The sequence below is a fragment of the Leucopleurus acutus genome (assembly GCF_964270905.1).
Source record: "Leucopleurus acutus genome assembly, chromosome: 15".
Lineage (NCBI taxonomy): Eukaryota > Metazoa > Chordata > Mammalia > Artiodactyla > Delphinidae > Leucopleurus > Leucopleurus acutus.
The window spans coordinates 70,927,457-70,946,831 of record NC_139157.1 but is presented as its reverse complement, the minus strand read 5'-3'; the positions used below and the strand labels follow the sequence as shown (position 1 = coordinate 70,946,831).

Below are 19,375 nucleotides of genomic sequence, written 5' to 3'. Positions count from 1 at the left end.
GCTGGAACTCACCAAAAAAGATACCTCACATCCAAAGACAAAGGAGAAGCCACAATGAGATGGTAGGAGGGGCACAATCACAATAAAATCAAATCCCATAACTGCTGGGTGGGTGACTCACAAACTGGAGAACACTCATACCACAGAAGTCCACCCACTGGAGAGAAGGTTCTGAGCCCCACGTCAGGCTTCCCAACCTGGGGGTCCGGCAACGGGAGGAGGAATTACTAGAGAATCAGACTTTGAAGCCTGGCGGGATTTGATTGCAGGACTTCGACAGGACTGGGGGAAACAGAGACTCCACTCTTGGAGGGCACACACAAAGTAGTGTGTGCATCGGGACACAGGGGAAGGAGCAGTGGCCCCATAGAGACTGAACCAGACATGCCTGCTAGTATTGGAGCATCTCCTACAGAGGCAGGGGGTGGCTCTGTCTCACCATGAGGACAAGGACACTGGCAGCAGAAGTTCTGGGAAGTACTCCTGGCGTGAGTGCTCCCAGAGTCCACCATTAGCCCCACCAAAGAGCCCTGGTAGGCTCCAGTGTTGGGTTGCCTCAGGCCAAACAAGCAACAGGGAGGGAACCCAGCCCCACCCATCAGCAGACAAGTGGATTAAAGTTTTACTGAGCTCTGCACACCAGAGCAACAGCCAGCTCTACCCACCACCAGTCCCTCCCATCAGGAAACTTGCACAAGCCTCTTAGATAGCCTCATCCACTAGAAGGCAGACAGCAGAAGCAAGAAGAACTACAATCCTGCAGCCTGTGGAACAAAAACCACATTCACAGAAAGATAGACAAGATGAAAAGACAGAGGGCTATGTACCAGATGAAGGAACAAGATGAAACCCCAGAAAAACAACTAAATGAAGTGGAGATAGGCAACATTCCAGAAAAAGAATTCAGAATAATGATAGTGAAGATGATCCAGCACCTCGGAAAAAGAATGGAGGCAAAGATCGAGAAGATGCAAGAAATGTTTAACAAAGACCTAGAAGAATTAAAGAACAAACAAACAGAGATGAACAATACAGTAACTGAAATGAAAAATACACTAGAAGGAATCAATAGCGGAATAACTGAGGCAGAAGAATGGATAAGTGACCTGGAAGACAGAATAGTGAAATTCACTGCTGCAGAACAGAATAAAGAAGAAAGAATGAAAATAAATGAAGACAGCCTAAGAGACCTCTGGGACAACATTAAATGCAACAACATTCACATTTTAGGGGTCCCAGAAGGAGAAGAAAGAGAGAAAGGACCCAAGAAAATATTTGAAGAGATTATAGTCAAAAAATTCCCTAACCTGGGAAAGGAGATAACCACCCAAGTCCAGGAAGCACAGAGAGTCCCACACAGGATAAACCCAAGGAGAAACACGCCAAGACACATAGTAATCAAATTGGCAAATATTAAAGACAAAGTATTGAAAGCAGCAAGGGAAAAACAACAAATAACATACAAGGGAACTCCCATACGGTTAACAGCTGATTTCTCAGTGGACACTCTACAAGCCAGAAGGGAGGGGAATGACATTTAAAGTGATGAAAGGGAAGAACCTACAACCAAGGTTACTCTCCCTGGCAAGGATTTCATTCAGATTCGATGGAGAAATCAAAAGCTCTACAGACAAGCAAAAGCTAAGAGAATTCAGCACCACCAAACCAGCTCTACAGCAAATGCTAAAGGAACTTCTCTAAGTGGGAAACACAAGAGAAGAAAAGGACCTACAAAAACAAAGCCAAAACAATTAAGAAAATGGTCACAGGAACATACATATCGATAATTACCTTAAACGTGAATGGATTAAATGCTCCAACCAAAAGACACAGCCTCACTGAATGGATACAAAAACAAGACCCATATATATTCTGTCTACAAGAGACCCACTTCAGACCTAGGGACACTTACAGACTGAAAGTGAGGGGGTGGAAAAAGATAGTCCATGCAAATGGAAATCCAAAGAGAGCTGGAGTAGCAATACTCAATATCAGATAAAATAGACTTTAAAATAAAGAATGTTACAAGAGACAAGGAAGGACACTACATAATGATCAAGGGATCAATCCAAGAAGAAGATATAACAATTATAAATATATATGCATCCAACATAGGAGCACCTCAATACATAAGGCAACTGCTAACAGCTATAAAAGAGGAAATCACAGTAACACAATAATAGTGGGGAACTTTAGCACCTCACTTACACCAAGGCACAGACCATCCAAACAAAGTTAATAAGGAAACACAAGCTTTAAATGACACAATAGACCAGATAGATTTAATTGATATTTATAGGACATTCCATCCAAAAACAGCAGATTACACTTTCTTCTCAAGTGCGCACAGAACATTCTCCAGGATAGATCACATCTTGGGTCACAAATCAAGCCTCAGTAAATTTAAGGAAATTGAAATCATATCAAGCATCTTTTCTGACCACAACGTTATGAGATTAGATATCAATTACAGGGGAAAAAACGTAAAAAACACAAACACATGGAGGCTAAACAATACGTTCCTAAATAACCAAGAGATCACTGAAGAAATCAAAGAGGAAATCAAATACCTAGAGACAAATAATGATGAAAACATGATGATCCAAAACCTATGGGATGTGGCAAAAGCAGTTCTAAGAGGGAAGTTTATAGCAATACAATCCTACCTCAAGAAACAACAAATGGGCTTCCCTGGTGGTGCAGCGGTTGAGAGTCTGCCTGCCGATGCAGGGGACATGGGTTCGTGCCTTCGTTCAGGAATATCCCACATGCTGCGGAGTGGCTAGGCCCATGAGCATGACCACTGAGCCTGCGTGTCCGGAGCCTGTGTTCTGCAACGGGAGAGGCCACAACAGTGAGAAGCCCGTGTACCACAAAAAAAAAAAAAAAAAAAGGAAAAAAGAAACAATAAAAACATCTCAAATAAACAATCTAAGCTTACACCTAAAAGAACTAGAGAAAGAAGAACAAACAAAACCCAAAGTTAGTAGAAGGAAAGAAATCATAAAGATCAGAGCAGAAATAAATGAAAAAGAAACAAAGAAAACAAAGCAAAGATCAATAAAACTAAGAGCTGGTTCTTTGAGAAGATAAAATTGATAAAGCATTAGCCAGACTCATCAAGACAAAGAGGGAGAGGACTCAAATCATTAAAATTAGAAATGAAAAAAGAGAAGTTACAACAGACACCACAGAAATACAAAGCATTCTAAGAGACTACCACAGGCAACTCTATGCCAATAAAATGGACACCCTGGAAGAAATGGACAAATTCTTAGAAAAGTATAAGCTTCCAAGACTGAACCAGGAAGAAATAGAAAATATGAACAGATCAATCACAAGTATTGAAATTGAAATTGTGATTAAAAATCTTCCAACAAAAGCCCAGGACCAGATGGCTTCACAGGTGAATTCTATCAAACATTTAGAGAAGAGCTAACACCCATCCTTCTCAGACTCTTGCAAAAAATTGCAGAGGAAGGAACACTCCCAAACTCATTCTATGAGGCCACCATCACCTTGATACCAAAACCAGACAAAGATACTACAAAAAAAGAAAATGACAGACCAATATCACTCATGAATATAGATGCAAAAATCCTCAACAAAATACTAGCAAACAGAATCCAACAACACATTAAAGGATCATACACCATGATCAAGTAGGATTTACCCCAGGGATGCAAGGATTCTTCAATATACACAAATCAATCAATGTGATACACCATATTAATAAACTGAAGGAGAAAAACCATATGATCATCTCAGTAGATGCATAAAAAGCTTTTGACAAAATTCAACACCCATTTATGATAAAAACTCTCCAGAAGGTGGGCATAGGAGGAACCTACCTCAACATATTAAAAGCCATATATGACAAACCCACAGTAAACATCATTCTCAATGGTGAAAAACTGAAAGCATTTCCTCTAAGATCGGGAACAAGACAAGCATATCCACTCATCACTATTATTCAACAAAATTTTGGAAGTCCTAGCCACGGCAGTCAGAGAAGAAAAAGAAATAAAAGGAATACAAATTGGAAAAGAAGAGTAAAACTGTCACTGTTTGCAGATGACATGATACTATACATAGAGAATCCTAAAGATGCCACTAAAAAACTACTAGAGCTAATCAATAAATTTGGTAAAGTTGCAGGATACAAAATTAATGCACAGAAATCTCTTGCATTCCTATACACTAATGATGAAAAATATGAAAGAGCCAAGGGGGGAAAGTGGCGGGGCAGGGGGGGAGAGGTGGGATGAATTGGGAGACTGGGATTGACATATATACACCAATATGTATAAAATGGATAACTAATAAGAACCTGCTGTATAAAAAAAATTAAATTAAAAAAATAATGTTGCAATGAACATAGGTGTTTATACATCTTTGCGAATTAGTGTTTTCATATTCTTCAGATAAATACCTAGAAGTAGAGTAGTTGGATCATATGGTAGTTCTATTCTTAATTTTTTGAGGAATCTCCATACTGTTTTGTATAGTGGCTGCACCAATTTACATTCCTACCAGTAGCGCTCAAGTGTTCCCTTTTCTTCTCATCCTCTCAAACACTTGCTATTTCTTGTCTTGAGAGCCATTCTAACAGTTGTAAGGTGATATCTCATAGTGGTTTTGATTTGAATTTCTCTAACAGTTAGTGATATTGAACATCTTTTCATGTGCCTTTTGGCCATCTGTATATCTTCTTTGGAAAGATGTCTATTCAGATCCTCTGCCCATTTTTTAATAGAGTTGTGTGTGTTTTTTGTTGTTGTATTGTCTGTGTTCTCTGTATTTTTTATATTAACCCCTTTTGCATATATGATTTACAGATTTCTCCCATTCAGTAGGCTGCCTTTTTGTTTTGATGATGGTTTCTTTCACTGTGCAGAAGCTTTTCAGTTTGATGTAGTCCCATTTATTTATTTTGCTTTTGTTTCCCTTGCCTTTGGAGTCAGATCTCTAAAAACATCACTAAGAATGATGTCAATAAGGTTACCACCTATGTTTTCTTCTAGAAATCTTATGGTTTCAGATCTTATAGTCAAGCCTTTAGTCCATTTTGAGTTAATTTTTGTGTATGGTATAAGATAGTGATCTAGTTTCATTCTTTTGCATGTGGCTGTCCAGTTTTCCCAACACCATTTATTGAAGAGACTGTCCTTTCCCCATACTATGTCCTTGGCTCCACTGTCATAGATTAATTGTCCATATACGTGTGGGTTTATTTCTGGGCTCTCTCTTTTCTTCATTGATCTGTGTGTCTGTTTTTATGCCAATATCATACTGTTTTGATACTATAGCTTTGTAGTATATTTTGAAATCAGGGAGTATGATTCCTCCAGGTGTGTTCTTTCTCAAGATTGCTTTGCCTATTCAGGATCTTTTGTGGTTCCATACAAATTTTAGAATTATTTGTTCTAGTTCTGTGAAATATGTCATTGGTATTTCATTAGGGATGGCATTGAATCTGTAGATTGCTTTGCATAGTATGGACATTTTAGCAATGTTAATTTTTCCAATCCTTGAATGCAGAATATCTTTCCATTTATTTGTGTCTTCTTCAGGTTTTTTTTTGTCAGAGTCTTACAGTTTTCAGCATAGAGATTTTCACCTCCTTGGTTAAATTTATTCTTAGGTATATTATTCTTTTTGATACAATTGTAAATGGAATTGTTTTCTTAATTTCTACTTATGATAGTTCATTATCAGTGTATAGAAATACCAGAGTTTCTGTATATTGAGTTTGTATCCTGCAAGTTTCCTGAATTCATTTTTATAGTTGTAACAGTTTTTTGGTGGAGTCTTCAGGGTTTCCTACATATAGTACCATGTCAGCTGCAAATAGTGAAAGTTTTACTTGTTCCTTTTCGGTTTGGATGCTTTTTATTTCTTTTTCTTGTCTAATTGCTAAGACTTCCAATACTATGTTGAATAAAAGTGCCAAGTGTGGGCATCCTAGTCTTGTTCCTGGTCTTAGAGGAAGAGCTTTCAGTTTTTCCCTGTTGAGTATGATGTTAGCTGTGGGTTTGTTATATTGATACATGGCTTTTATTAAGTTGAGGTATATTTCCTCCATACCCACTTTTTTTCCCCATGCTATCCTGTTACATTTAATCTCAGCAAATTGCATCCAAGAACTCATTCAAGAGAACATTATATAAGTTTATAAGCCGTATTAAGTTGTACCAAAAAAGCTTTGCTCTCCTATAAACAGCCCTGAAAAACATGGTGTTTCTATTTGGTACTTAGATGATACTTTTTTAAAAAATTAAAGTATAGTTGATTTACAGTGTTGTGCCAGTCTCTGCTGTATAGCAAAATGACTCAGTTATACACGTACATGCATTCTTTGCCATTATGGTTTATCCCAGGAGATTGGATATAGTTCCCTGTGCTATACAGTAGGACTTTGTTGTTTATCCATTCAAAATGTAATAGTTTGCATCTACCAACCTCAAACTCTAACTTGATCCCTCTCCCTCCCCCCTCCCCCTTGGCAACCACAAGTCTGTTCTCTATAGCTGTGAGTCTATTTCTACTTTGTAGATAAGTTCATTCGTGCCATATTTTAGATTCCACACATATGTCATATCATATAGTATTTGTCTTTCTCTTTCTGACTTATTTCACTTAGTGTGATCATCTCTAGCTGCATCCATGTTGCTGCAAATGGCATTATTTCATTCTTTTTTATGGCTGAGTAATATTCCATTGTATATATGTACCCCATCTTCTTTATCCATTCATCTGTCAATGGACATTTAGGTTGTTTCCATGTCTTGGCTGTTGTGAATAGTTCTGCTATGAACATAGGGGTGCATGTATCTTTTTGAATTATACTTTTGTCTGGGTAGGAGTGGGGTTGCTGGATCATATGGTAGGTCTATTTTTAGTTTTCTGAGGAACCTCTGTGCTGTTTTCCATAGCAGCTGCACCAACTTACATTCCCACCAACAGTGTAGGAGGGTTCCCTTTTCTCCACACCGTCTTCAACACTTGTTATTTGTAGGCTTTTTAATGATGGTCATTTTGACTGGTGTGAGGTGGTACCTCATTGTAGTTTTGATTTGCATTTCTCTAATAATTAGTGATGTTGAGCATCTTTTCATGTGCCTATTGGTCATCTGTATGTCGTTTTGGAGAAATGTCTATTAATATAGTCACTTTGTTGAGAGTTCTTGTAAATGGATGTCGACTTTTGTCAAATGCTTTTTATGCAACGATTGATATGATCATGTGATTTTTATCTTTCATCCTGTTAATGTGGTGTATCATGTTGATTGATTTGCAGATACTGAACCATTTTTGCATCCCTGAAATAAATCCCTCTTGTTCATGGTGTATGATCTTTTTAATGTATGTTAAATTCACTTTGCTAATGTTTTGTTGAAGATTTTTGCATCTATTTTCGTCAAAGATATTGGCGTGTGATTTTTTTTTCCCTTGGTATTCTTGTCTGGTTTTGGTATCAGGATAATATGGCCTTGTAAAATGAGTTGGAAACATTTCCTCCTCTTAATTTTTTTGGAACAGTTTGAAAAGCATAGGTATTAAATCTTCTTTGAATGTTTCGTAGGATTCACCAGTGAAGTCGCCTGGTCCTATACTTTTGTTTGTTTGGAAGTTTTGTAAAATCACTGATTCAATCTCCTTATTAGTAATTGGTCTATTCAGATTTTCTATTTCTCCATAATTCAGTCTTAGAAGATTGTGTGTTTCTAGAAACTTATTCATTTCTTCTAGGTTGTTGAATTTGTTGGTATATAGTTGTTCCTAGGAGTCTCTTATAATCTTTTCTATTTCTGTGGTATCAGTTGTAATTTCTCCTCTTTCCTTTCTGACTTTATTTGATTCTTCTCTGTTTTTTTTCTTGGTTAGTCTAGCTGTTGGCTTGTTGATTTTGTTTATCTTTTCAAAGAACCAGCTCTTAGTTTCATTAATCCTTTCTATTTTTTTCATTTATTTTGGGTCTGATCTTTATTATTTCCTTCCTAATGCCAACTTTGAACTTTGTTCTTTGTTTTCTAGATCCTTTAGGTGTAATGTTAGATTGTTTATTTGAGATTTTTCTTGTTTCTCGTGGTAGGCCTGTATTGCTATGAACTTCCCTCTTAGAATCGCTTTTGCTGCCTCTTCTAGATTTTAGTATGTCATATTTTTGTTTTCATTTGTCTTTAGGTATTTTTAATTTCTCCTTTGATTTCTTCAAAGATTCATTGGTTGTTCAGATTAAATGTTGTTTAATCTTCACATTTTTGTGGTTTTTACAGTTTTCTTCCCATATTTGATTTCTAGTTTTATACCATTGTGGTTGGGAAAGATGCTTAATATGATTTCAAACTTCTTGAATTTATTGAGACGTGTTTTTTGGCTTGTTTAACATGTTATCTAGCCTGGAGAGTGTTCCATGTGCACCTGAGAATGGGTACTCTGCTGCTTTTGGATGAAATGCTTTGTATATATCTATTAAATCTGTCTGCTCTAATGTGTCGTTTAAGCCTAATGTTTCTTTATTGATTTTCTGTTTGAATGATGTATCCACTGATGTAAGTGGGGTGTTAAAGTCCCCTACTGTTGTTAGTTTGTTGATGTTAATTTCACTCCTTAGGCCTGTTAATATTTGCTTTATGTATTGTGGAGCTCCTATATTGGGTGCATATGTATTTTTTAAGTGTTACATCTTCTTGCTGCATTGACCTCTTTATCATTATATATATCCTCTTTGTCTTTTATTACATTCTTTGTTTTAAAGTCTATTTTGTATGACATGAGTATAGCTATACCAGCTTTCTTTTAGTTTCCATTTGCATGGACTATCTTTCCTCATCCTTTCACTTTTAATTTGTGTGTGTCCTTACTTCTGAAGTGGATCTCTTGTAGGCAGCATCCAGATGGGTCTTGTTTTTTTATCCATTCAGTCACTCTGTGTCTTTTGATTGGACAATTTAGTCCACTTACATTTAAAGTAATTACTGATAGATATGTACTTATTGCCATTTTGTTAATTATTTTCGGATTGTTTTTGTAGTTCCTCTCTGTTTCTTTTTCTCTTTGTCTCTCCCCTTGTGGTTTCATGGCTGTCTTTAGTGTTATGTTTAGGTTAATTCCTCTTTCTTTTGTGTATTTACTATAAGTTTTTGTTTGTGGCTACCATGGTTTACATATGACACCCTATGCATATAATGGTCTGTTTTAGGTTGATAACAACTTAAATTTGAACACATTCCAGAAGGTTACTTTTTTTTTTACTCCCTCCCTCATGTTTTATATTTTTTGACATCTTTATGACATCTATATAGATGTATATGTACATCTATATATCTATATTTATGACATCTTTTACATTTTTTATTTTATGCATACTTTAACTAATTATTTTAGTTTTAGTTAATTTTTCTATTTTTTTGTCTTTTAATCTTCATTCTTGCTTTATAAGTGATTGATCCATTACCTTTACTACTGACTTACCTATTCTCGTGAGATTTTTACTCAATGTTTTTATGTTATTAATCAATGCCATTTCTTTTTAGCTTAAAGAAGTCTCTTTATCATTTTTTGTAAGTCCAGTTTAACGGTGATGAACTCCTCTAGGTTTTGCTTATCTGGGAAACCCTTAAACTCTTCAATTCTGAATGATAACCTTGTCAGGTAGAGAACTTTTGGTTGGAATTTTTTTCCTTTCAGCACTTTGAATATGTCATGCCACTCCCTTCACCTGCTAAGTTTCTGCTGAAAAAGTTACTGATAGCCTTATGGGGTTTCTCTCGTATATGAAAGTTTTTTGTTTTGTTTTGTTTTAGCTACTTTTAAGATTCTCTCTTTAACTTTGCCTTTTATCATTTTAATTATGGTGTGTCTTGGTGTGGATCTCTTTGGGTTCATCTTATTTGGAACTCTCTAGACTTACTGGACCTGGATGTCTATTTCCTTCTTCAGACTAGGAAAGTTTTCAGCTAATATTTCTTCAGATAAGCTTTCTGGCCCTTTCTCCTCCTTTTGGACCCCTATAATGTGAATGTTATCCTGCTTGACATTGTTCCAAAAGTCCCTTGAGATATCTTTACTTTTTAAAATTCTTTTTTTTGTTTTTGCTCCTGTGTCTTAGTGGGTTCCATTGCTTTGTCTTCCTGGTGTGTTCTGCTTCATCCAGTCTGCTGTTGAACCCCTCTAGTTTGTTTTTCAGTTCAGTTATTATATTCTTCAGCTCTTTAACTTCTGTTTAGTACTTTCTTATATTTTCTCTTTCTTTGTTGAAGCTCTTACTGTGTTGTTCCATTCTTCTCCCAAGTTCAGTGAGCATCTTTATGACCATTACTTTGAACTTTTTATCAGGTAGATTGCTTATCTCCATTTCATTAAGGTCTTTTTCTGAGGTTTTGTCTTGTTCTTTCATTTGGGACATATTCCTCTGTCTCCTCATTTTGAGTAACTCTCTGTGTTTGTTTCTGTGTATTGGGCCAAAAAGCTGCCTCCTCCAGTCTTGAAGGAGTGGCCTTGTGTAGGAAATCCTGTGGGCCCCAGATGCCCTGGTCACTAGAGCTGGGCACTCAAGGGGCATCCCCTGTATGGGCTGCATGTGCCAGCCTGCTGCAGTGCAGGGGTGGGCAGGGGTCTTGCCCAACCCAGCTGTGGCATGCAGCTGTAGCACAGGGGTGGGTGGAGCTCTCATTGAGGCACACCTACTGGCACTAGCAGGTTAGAGGGAGACTTCCAAAATGGCACCCACCAGTGCTGGCATTAGCAAGGTAGAATGAAATCACAAGAATGGCATCTGCCAGTGTGTCCATCACCAGAAAGAGTCCCAGCAGGTTGCTGCCTTTCCAGCAGATTCTTGAAGATTAGTTAATGGGTCTCCTTCATGAATAGTCCAGGTGCTTTTCAAACGGGTGTTTTTGTGCTGGATTCTGGGGCAAGGGAGTCTGTGAGCCCTTTAAAAAGCAGGTTCTCCATTCCCTACAGATCTATGTTTTTCCTGGACGTGATCCTCATTGGTTTTCAAAGCCAGGCATTTTGGGGGCTTGTCTCTCCTATGCAGGATCTAAGATTTGGGGTGCTTGCTATAGAGCACAGACCACCTCACTCCTTAGAGAAAAGTTCTGTATTTTTGAGATCCCTCCCAATTGTGGGTCACTGCAGGGTGAAGATTTCTTTTTTTGGTGAGACTGTGTTTCTGCATCTCCTAACTGTCTCAATGCTGTCTTTTTATCCTTTGTTGTGGAGGCTCTGTTTGTCCAGTTTTCAGGTCTTTTTCAGAAGGAAGTATTCCCTATGTAGTTGTAGATTTGTTGTGTCCGTGGGAGGAGGTGAATTCAGGATCTTCCTACACCACCATCTTGAACTGCCTCCAGTGGGGCTCTAGATGTGTGGTCTAAACCCTTCCTCAGGGAGAATGTGGGAGTTGGGGGTTACCTCAGATGGCTATGTTGCTGTGCTGGGGGTGGGGTTAATGGCAAGAGTGTGTCTCAGCCTTTCCTACTCATTTGGATGTGAGTAGGAAATCATTTGTCAGATGTGTAGGAGTTGCTCAGATAGTTTCTGGATCTCTTTCAGAGGGAATTGCTCCATATGTAGCTGTATATTCCATGTGTCTGTGGGAGGAGGGGAGCTCAGGAGCCTCCTGAGTCCCCATCGTGGTCAACTCCCCATTCCAGCTAATAAAGTGCTTAGCCTTTGTTCCCACTCCCTCATTGCAGGAAGGACCACAAGAGCCGGGGCTTCATGTATAGGTCCTGGGGCCTGGATGCTACTGATTGCTGATGGCTGCGGCAGACCATCTGGCTGGGCAATTAGAGGGACAGGAGCAGTGATACCCTGGCTGGTTCCTGCCCTCTGGTCTCCAGCGATGGGACTGTAAAGGGCTTCGGAGTTACTAATTTCCTGGATCAAGAGCTTTCTATTTTTGTTCCTTAAAAATCATTAACTAAACCACATATCATTTACCCCTGAAGTGAATAGTAATAATTAAATGCTTTTGCTCATTCCTGTATTGATGTCTTCTCAGTAGTTCTTTGTGGAAGTGAAAAAAAAAAAAAAAGTACATGGAATCCATTAGGATGTGCTGTCATCAATTTTCTGATGGAGGGCTGTTGCCGTCAGGGTGTGAAATCACCCCCTTTAACTTACTTTGATTCTTTAATCTGTTATTTTCTGGGAAAATCTGTAGGTAAGGATACTTGCTGTTAAGAATTTTAGCGGAAATCAAAATGACTGGGCAAATTGCCATATATTTCCCTGTAATATAAGCTTTTACAGCTTGGTGACACAGATTTTATCTTTGTGTCATTTTGCGCCTGTCTCTTTTTCTTAGTTTAAGGGGCAGAGAAAACAGCCTGCTGCTGTAGTTTTGGTTGGTGCATTTCCAGAAACAGTTGAAAATCTCTTTGGGGCATATTGCATTTAGAAATCATTATAGCTGGAAAAAAATTCCTACAAAATGTAGGGAGAAGTATGATACACTACATACTTCCTTTACTCACTATATCATTAATAAGGAGTGCTTTTGTTTTTAACATTCCCATTAGGAAAACCCAAAAATTCCTGGGTGGGTCCTTGCTGTTTTGATTAAGAGATCTGATTAAAGTAGAGGCCCTTAGCTTCAGGAACAAACCCCAAGACATACAGGAAAGTAAGTGAACTATTGTACTGTGTACTTTGGTATAGTCTCTTCCACTTTAAAATGCTGTAATTCTGGCCTTCAAGTGCGTCTCCTTGTTTGGCTGAGCAAAATTCAAAGCCAGTTAGGTGCAGTTTCAAAAGAATAAAAGCGAGTCATTTCAATGGGAAGCACTTATGAAGATAGGAATGACCATAGCAATTACCTTCATTTATTTGACCTGTAATGGATCTTTATAGCAATAGCTACATCTCTAGTTAGACTGAGTTCTCCTGCCTGCTGAAATTAAGATTCCTACCTCCAAAGGGTCTTTCATCTGAGAAACAACCTCTGATGGTCATTGTACATTCTCCTTTTGCCTTCAGTTTTGGATCTGGTATTAAACCTTATATCTATCAGAAGTGGACATATATCTGACATACACTGGGTACCAGCAGAATGGACATTCATTCATTCTGCATGTATTTGTTGAGTACCTGTTATGTGCAGCACTATTGTAAGCACTGGAGATACAACAGTGAACAGAAAAGACAAAACACTTTCTCATATGGATCTTGCATTTTACTGGGAGAGAGATAATAAGTAAGTTAAATAGATGAACTATGCCAGATGGTGATAAAAGATAGAGTAGGGAAAGGAGATGTGGAGAGTCGAGGTGAAAGTATAGCTAGAATGGCCATGGAAGGCCTTCCTGAGAAGGAGAAAAATGATAAAAGACCTAAAGGAAGTGAGAGATTGAGCTATAAGATACTTTGGGAAGAGCATTCCAGAAAGTGCTCCATGGCAAGAGCAAAATGGAACACACAAGGAACAATGAGGAGGTCAGCCTGGTGCCAGAGGGGTGAATAAGAGGCAGAACATCAGGAGACAAAGTCAGGTGATGGGGAAGAGGGCACAGGGGCCTTAGAGGTCAAGCTAAGGACTTATGACTTAGGACATTTTCTCTGAGAAGTCATTTGAGGGTTTGGAGCAGAAGCGTGGTACCTAGCTTGGGTTTCAGTAAGATCACTCTGCAGCTGGGGAAGGAAGGGGATGAGATTGGAAGCAGAGGCCAGGCAGGGGGCTATTGCCAAAATCCAGGCAGCTGCTGAGGTGACTTGGACCATGGCGGGGGCAGTGGAGTGGTAAGAAGTACATATACTCTGGATCTTTTTGAAGATAGATCTGACAGGATTTGTCCGTGGATTGGCATTAGGGTGCAAGAGAAGGAGAAGGGCCAAGGATGATTTGAAACTTGTGATCTGAGTAACTGGCAGTAGGAATTGCCATTGACTGAGATGGGGAAGACTGGGAGAAACAGCACCCCCAGGAGCTCATTTTTGGACTTGTTCCACTGAGACCCATCAGACCTCCAAGAGGACACGAGGGGAGAGGTAGGTGTAGAGTGAAGGTATAAATTTGAGAGTCATCAGCATTTTTAAACCCAAGAGGCTGGTTGAATGAGTACTGATTAGAAAACTAAAGAGGTCCCAGAATTGAGCCCTGGGACACCCTAGCATTGAGAAATTGGAGGATGTTCAGAAGAAAGCAGCAAAGGAGTTTGAATTGAATTTATAGAAAGGTAAGAAGAAAATTGTGTGATTGTGGTTTCCTGGAAGCCAAGTGAAGAAGGGGTTTCAAAGACGAGACCGTGGAATGTGTCACATGCTGCTATTATGGTCAAGTGAGTCGAGGGCTGAGACTTGACTCTTGGATTTACAGTGTAGAAATTAATGGCAATGACCTTAAAAGCAGTTTCAGTAGAGTGTTAGGAGTAAACACTGCTAGAATTGGTTCGATAAAAAATGAGAGGAGAGGAACTGGAGACAGTATGTACAGGCAGATCTCTCAAGAATTGTGTTATAAATTTAGGGAGGAAGAGAAATGGGGCATTTATGAAGGGCTTGGCTAGGCGAGACATTTAGATAAGCAGAAGCAAAAGCCTATGAGTCAATGAGTTTCCACTTTAGCAGGACCACTCTGGCAGCTGTGTTGAGGTGAGACTAAAGGAGCATCCTCTGATTCTGAGCCATCAGTGGTGGCCACAGTCTGTACTTTTGTCATGTGCCCATTTGCAGATAATGCCAGATACATGCGTGGATGAGTCAGCTTCCTGCTGACTCATCAAGATAGGAAACAGCTAGAGCTAACGAAGGCTTAGAGTAAGACGTGTGATGGGGAGCACAGTAGAGACAAATACTAGAACCCCACTGTTGGCTCCTTGCCAGGAATTCATACCACAGAACTGACCCTAACACCGTAGGAACCAGAAGTGGTGTGAAGACAGTGCTGGCTCTGGTGTCCTGAACCCTCTCTTTAAGCATTAACCCTCATTTTTCATACAACCACGAGATGGAAAGGTCACAATTTATTCTTTTTTTCTGTTTTAAATTTTATTTTAGGGACTTTCCTGACAGTCCAGTGGTTAAGGCTCCACCTTCCAATGCAGGGGGCGTGGGTTCAATCCCTGGTTGGGGAGCTAACATCCCACACGCTGCCTGGTGTAGCCAAAAATTAAATAAATAGATAAAATAAGAAATGTATTTGATATTGGAGTATAGTTGATTTACAATGTTGTGTTAGTTTCAGGTGTAGAGCAAAGTGATTCAGTTATACATATATCTATTCTTCTTCAAAATCTTTTCCCATTTAGGTTATTACAAGATATTGAGCAGAGTTCCCTGTGCTATACAGTAGGTCCTTGTTGGTTGTCTATTTTAAATATAGTCGTGCGTATATGTCAATCCCAAACTCCCAATTTATCCCTCCCCCCCCACCCTTCCCCTTTGGTAACCATAAGTTTGTTTTCTAAGTCTGTGAGTCTGTTTCTGTTTTGTAAATAAGTTCATTTGTATCATTATTTTAGATTATGCATGTAAGTGATATCATATTATATTTGTTTTTCTCTGACTTACTTCACTTAATATGATCATCTCTAGGTCCATCCATGGTGCTGCAAATGGCATTATTTCATTCTTTTTTTATGGCTGAGTAGTATTCCATTATATATATATACCACATCTTTATCCATTCCTCTGTCGAAGGACATTTAGGTTGCTTCCACGTCTTGGCTATCGTAAAAAGCAATGCAATGAACATTGGGGTGCATGTATCCTTTCGAACCGTGGTTTTCTCTGGATATATGCCCAGGAGTGGGATTAGTGGATCGTATGGTGATTCTATTTTTGGTTTTTTAAGGAACCTCCATACTGTTCTCCATAGTGGCTGCACTAATTTACATTCCCACCAACAGTGTAGGAGAGTTCCCTTTTCTCCACATCCTCTCCAGTATGTCTTGTTTGTAGACTTTTTGATGATGGCCATTCTGCCTGGTGTGAGGGGTGGAGGGGAGGGGAAACAGGATGGGATAGTTGCTCTCGTCCTCCCCTATAGTGGAAAACATGGAGAAACAGATCATACCAGTGAAAACCGTGCAGCTGTCAGCTTTCAGCTCCGTTTCATTCCATTCATTAGAGCTCAGGCTAAGGGAAAGTCATTTTATTATGACACATCCTATTTGGGATTCCTCTGGGCAATTTGCTCTACCCTCTTACTATAATGGTCTCCAAGTAGCTCAGTCTCTAGGCAGGACAGGAGTAGCTGTTCGGCTCTATTAGAACCCCCTGTGGAAGGCTTTCTTGGCTTCCTTAATGAACCGGGCTCCTTGGAGCCTCGCTCACTCTATGTAAACCTCTGTTCTGACTTCCTTCCAAGAAAGGGTGCTTTGGGGAAGACCAGAGGCTCTGCATTCCTCCTTTTACTGCAATGCTCACGTCTGTGAAACTTGGCATATAAATAAAACTTCAAGAGGGTTTGGTTATTCCTGAGATGAGATGGAGATCTCTGATATTCTCTGAAAGGGGCTCAGGGTGAGAAAGTGCCCTGGGATTGGGCCATGTGACAGAGGATGAGGTAGAGGAGAATTAATGGAAATAATCTGAGGAAGCAGAATTTCCTTTGGAGAAGAATGTGAATAAGCAAAGCTGCTTAAAGCATATTGTGATGAGAAACGTGGATACCACATTATCAAGAAAATATCTGAAAATGCCATTGGATCATGGGGATTTTCAAATTCTAACCAAAGCTCTCTTCATTCCCACTCTGTTCCCTCATGACTTTGCTGAGGGCTGAGACCCTCCCAGGTCCCACGTTATTGTTGCTTTGTGATCCGCTCCCTGGGTCACTAGAAGGACGGGGGCAAGGGACTGGGCTGGGTCAAAGGCAGCCTTCTCCATCCCTGCCCACTCTGGGATAGGGGACTGGAGGACTCATAGCGATCCAGCCACCATTGGCGGTGTGAAAGCTGTCCTCATATCCCTTCCTAGGAAAGAGATTTGAAAATGGATCAACACGACTAGATTAAATTCTCAGCTGAGGATTTTATGATTCTGGTGGGTCACTGTAGAATTTCCTTTTGCTGTGCAGGCAGTTGACGAAGTGTAGGGTATTGAGCGGTTGTTTATCTGCACAATGATGCTTTTCAGTCTGTGCCCCCATAACTGAGATGCTATTGTTACATGCTGCACTTGTGCACATGTGTTTATTTTGGTACTTGTCCTTATGTCTTGTTTAGGCCTCATTTCCATTAGATCGTAAGGCAAAATCTACAATTCCTGTTTCTTTGGCACTCTTAACCCCGGGAAAGATAAATTAGCTTTGCATCCAGAGTGCTGAGTAAATGTTGTTGAATAAAAGTTGTTAACCTCTAGGCTGTAGTATATGTAGAATGAAAGTATGAATTATGTGAAGTAAATTACTAATCTGATTTCTTCATGTTAGAGTGCTATACACTTATAATTGAGTTAGAATAATGCTTTGTATTTTAAACACATTTAGTGCGTAAGTTCTGTTTACCTCTTTTTTTTCCAATTGCTAAGTATCCTCATTGTATTGCCACATAGGCAAACTTCTTAGAATAGATCAGAAAATGTAAAATACTTCAACTCTGTCGCCTCTCCCAGACCTAAGACCCTATTAGGAAGGTACCAGGTTCTGGTGGACAGCCTGGTCTCATCCCCATCCGAGAGACATACGCTAGTGACTATTACCCATGATAGGGTCAAGGAGAGACCCATGTAGAGAAGCACAGACAAAAATGTCGTGGGGCCCACAGGAGGGAGCAAGCACATCTGTTGGGGAGGTTAGGCTTTGTGAAGGAGGCGGTGTAAGGCATGGGCTTTGAAGGATAGATAGCCTTCCATTAGCTCCAGCCTGGGGACAGCTGTTCCGGCTGGTGCAGGTACCCACCCTGAAAAGGTGTGGGTATTAGGAAGCTGTGCCTAAGAGTTCAGATAAGTACAGGGACACAGTGTCCCCTAGTCCACTTGGAAACATGAGTTTTAAAGTAGGGGTAAACTGGGAGAAAATGATCATTTTAACAATAATAGCCTGCAAATGTGTGTTACCTTTTTCTCAGATGCCAGACGTTGTACAAGTTCTTTGTATATGGAATGTCTTCTAATCTGAAAAAGGTCAGGTCTATTTTTGTTGAAGGGTTTTTCCTAAAAGAGCAATATTATCAGAGCTCTGATAAAGCAGATTTGTACAGAGATGAGGCACAGGGAAAGGCCAAAGTTAGGAAGAGCACTCAGGAGGTCATTTGTATGTTCTCTGCAAGATGTAATGAAGAGCTGAGTTATGCCAGCAGGAGCATGTGTGAAAATACAAAATTGGGTTGGTTTGAATCAGAAGTCATTTTAAACTTCATATTGCAGTTTCTGCTAAAAATTGGATTTTCTAACTCAAAACACTTCAGTGGAATCTTGAGGACCTAGACAGCCCATTTTCTGTCCTAGATTCCGCCACACTGGGATGTGGAAACCAAGAGTCTGGAGGGCTGACATCTCTTAGTAGTACCTGAGACAGAAATCCGGAGGCAGACTCTTCCCTCATCCCTGCATCTCTGACTGATGGGTCAAGATTGTCTCAGAAGATTGTTGACATCTTTTCTCATTTCATGTATCAAAAAGCACAGGTTCCTCAATTATTTAAGTTTTATGCTGCTATGAAATACTAATCCCAGTATTAACTGTCTTGTAGATTCCATTGTGATTGGATTTTGGATTGGTCTCGCGGTCTTTGTGATGTTCATGTTTTTCGTGCTGACTCTGCTGACCAAGACAGGAGCCCCACACCAAGAGTAAGTTTGGGCTGTTCCTAAATGTCCATTAAGCTCCACAGGGACCAGAAAAAACAGAAATGGGATCCGGGGCTGGGGTTGCTTCCAGTGGGTGGAAAGATGGCCCTGGTTATGGATGTGCTGTCTGGACCCAGTGCCTGTTGTGTGGGACCTGCCTTCCTCCTGGTACTTTGCCTCTTGCCTCTGGGGCTCATTTTCAAGTGAACCCTTGTGCACCTGGGTTTCTTGGTCCTTTCCAGTAGTCTAACTGCTGATCCAGCCTCGATTTTTATTTTGAAAGTATTATGAATTGGGATGTATTTTCTCCTTATTCCCAAAAGAATTTAGATGACTCACCAGACTGAAAACAGTGAAAAAAGACAATAGCAAAAATAGGATGAAAACTAGCTTAGAAAACGTTTTGAGGAGCAGAGAAATAGTTGTTACTGGATACATGACTGAATTAATTATTAACAATAGTCACTGAATTCAGCATTAAGTTTCCTTGAAACGAAATAAAACGGAAACATTAAGGATTCTATAATTTTCATGGCGTGGTAAAGAACATCCATGTTGGGCTTTGAATTTATGGAGGAAATGATTACATGGATGCTTGAAGAACGCTGAGTACTGTCACAATGTATTTGGTCAGTTAT

The 19,375-nt window shown here is 39.5% G+C and overlaps 1 protein-coding gene across 1 annotated transcript in view; it reads left to right on the top strand.

Annotated features, from left to right (window-relative positions):
* MRAP2 (melanocortin 2 receptor accessory protein 2) overlaps positions 1-19,375 on the top strand; it is a gene marked incomplete at both ends in the record, with an annotated part of 39,201 nt that overhangs the window by 4,110 nt on the left and 15,716 nt on the right. Inside the window, one exon of the mRNA XM_082855552.1 lies at positions 18,641-18,740. Within this exon, the coding sequence (XP_082711678.1) occupies positions 18,641-18,740 (100 nt within the window). The remainder of the gene's footprint in view (positions 1-18,640; positions 18,741-19,375) is intronic.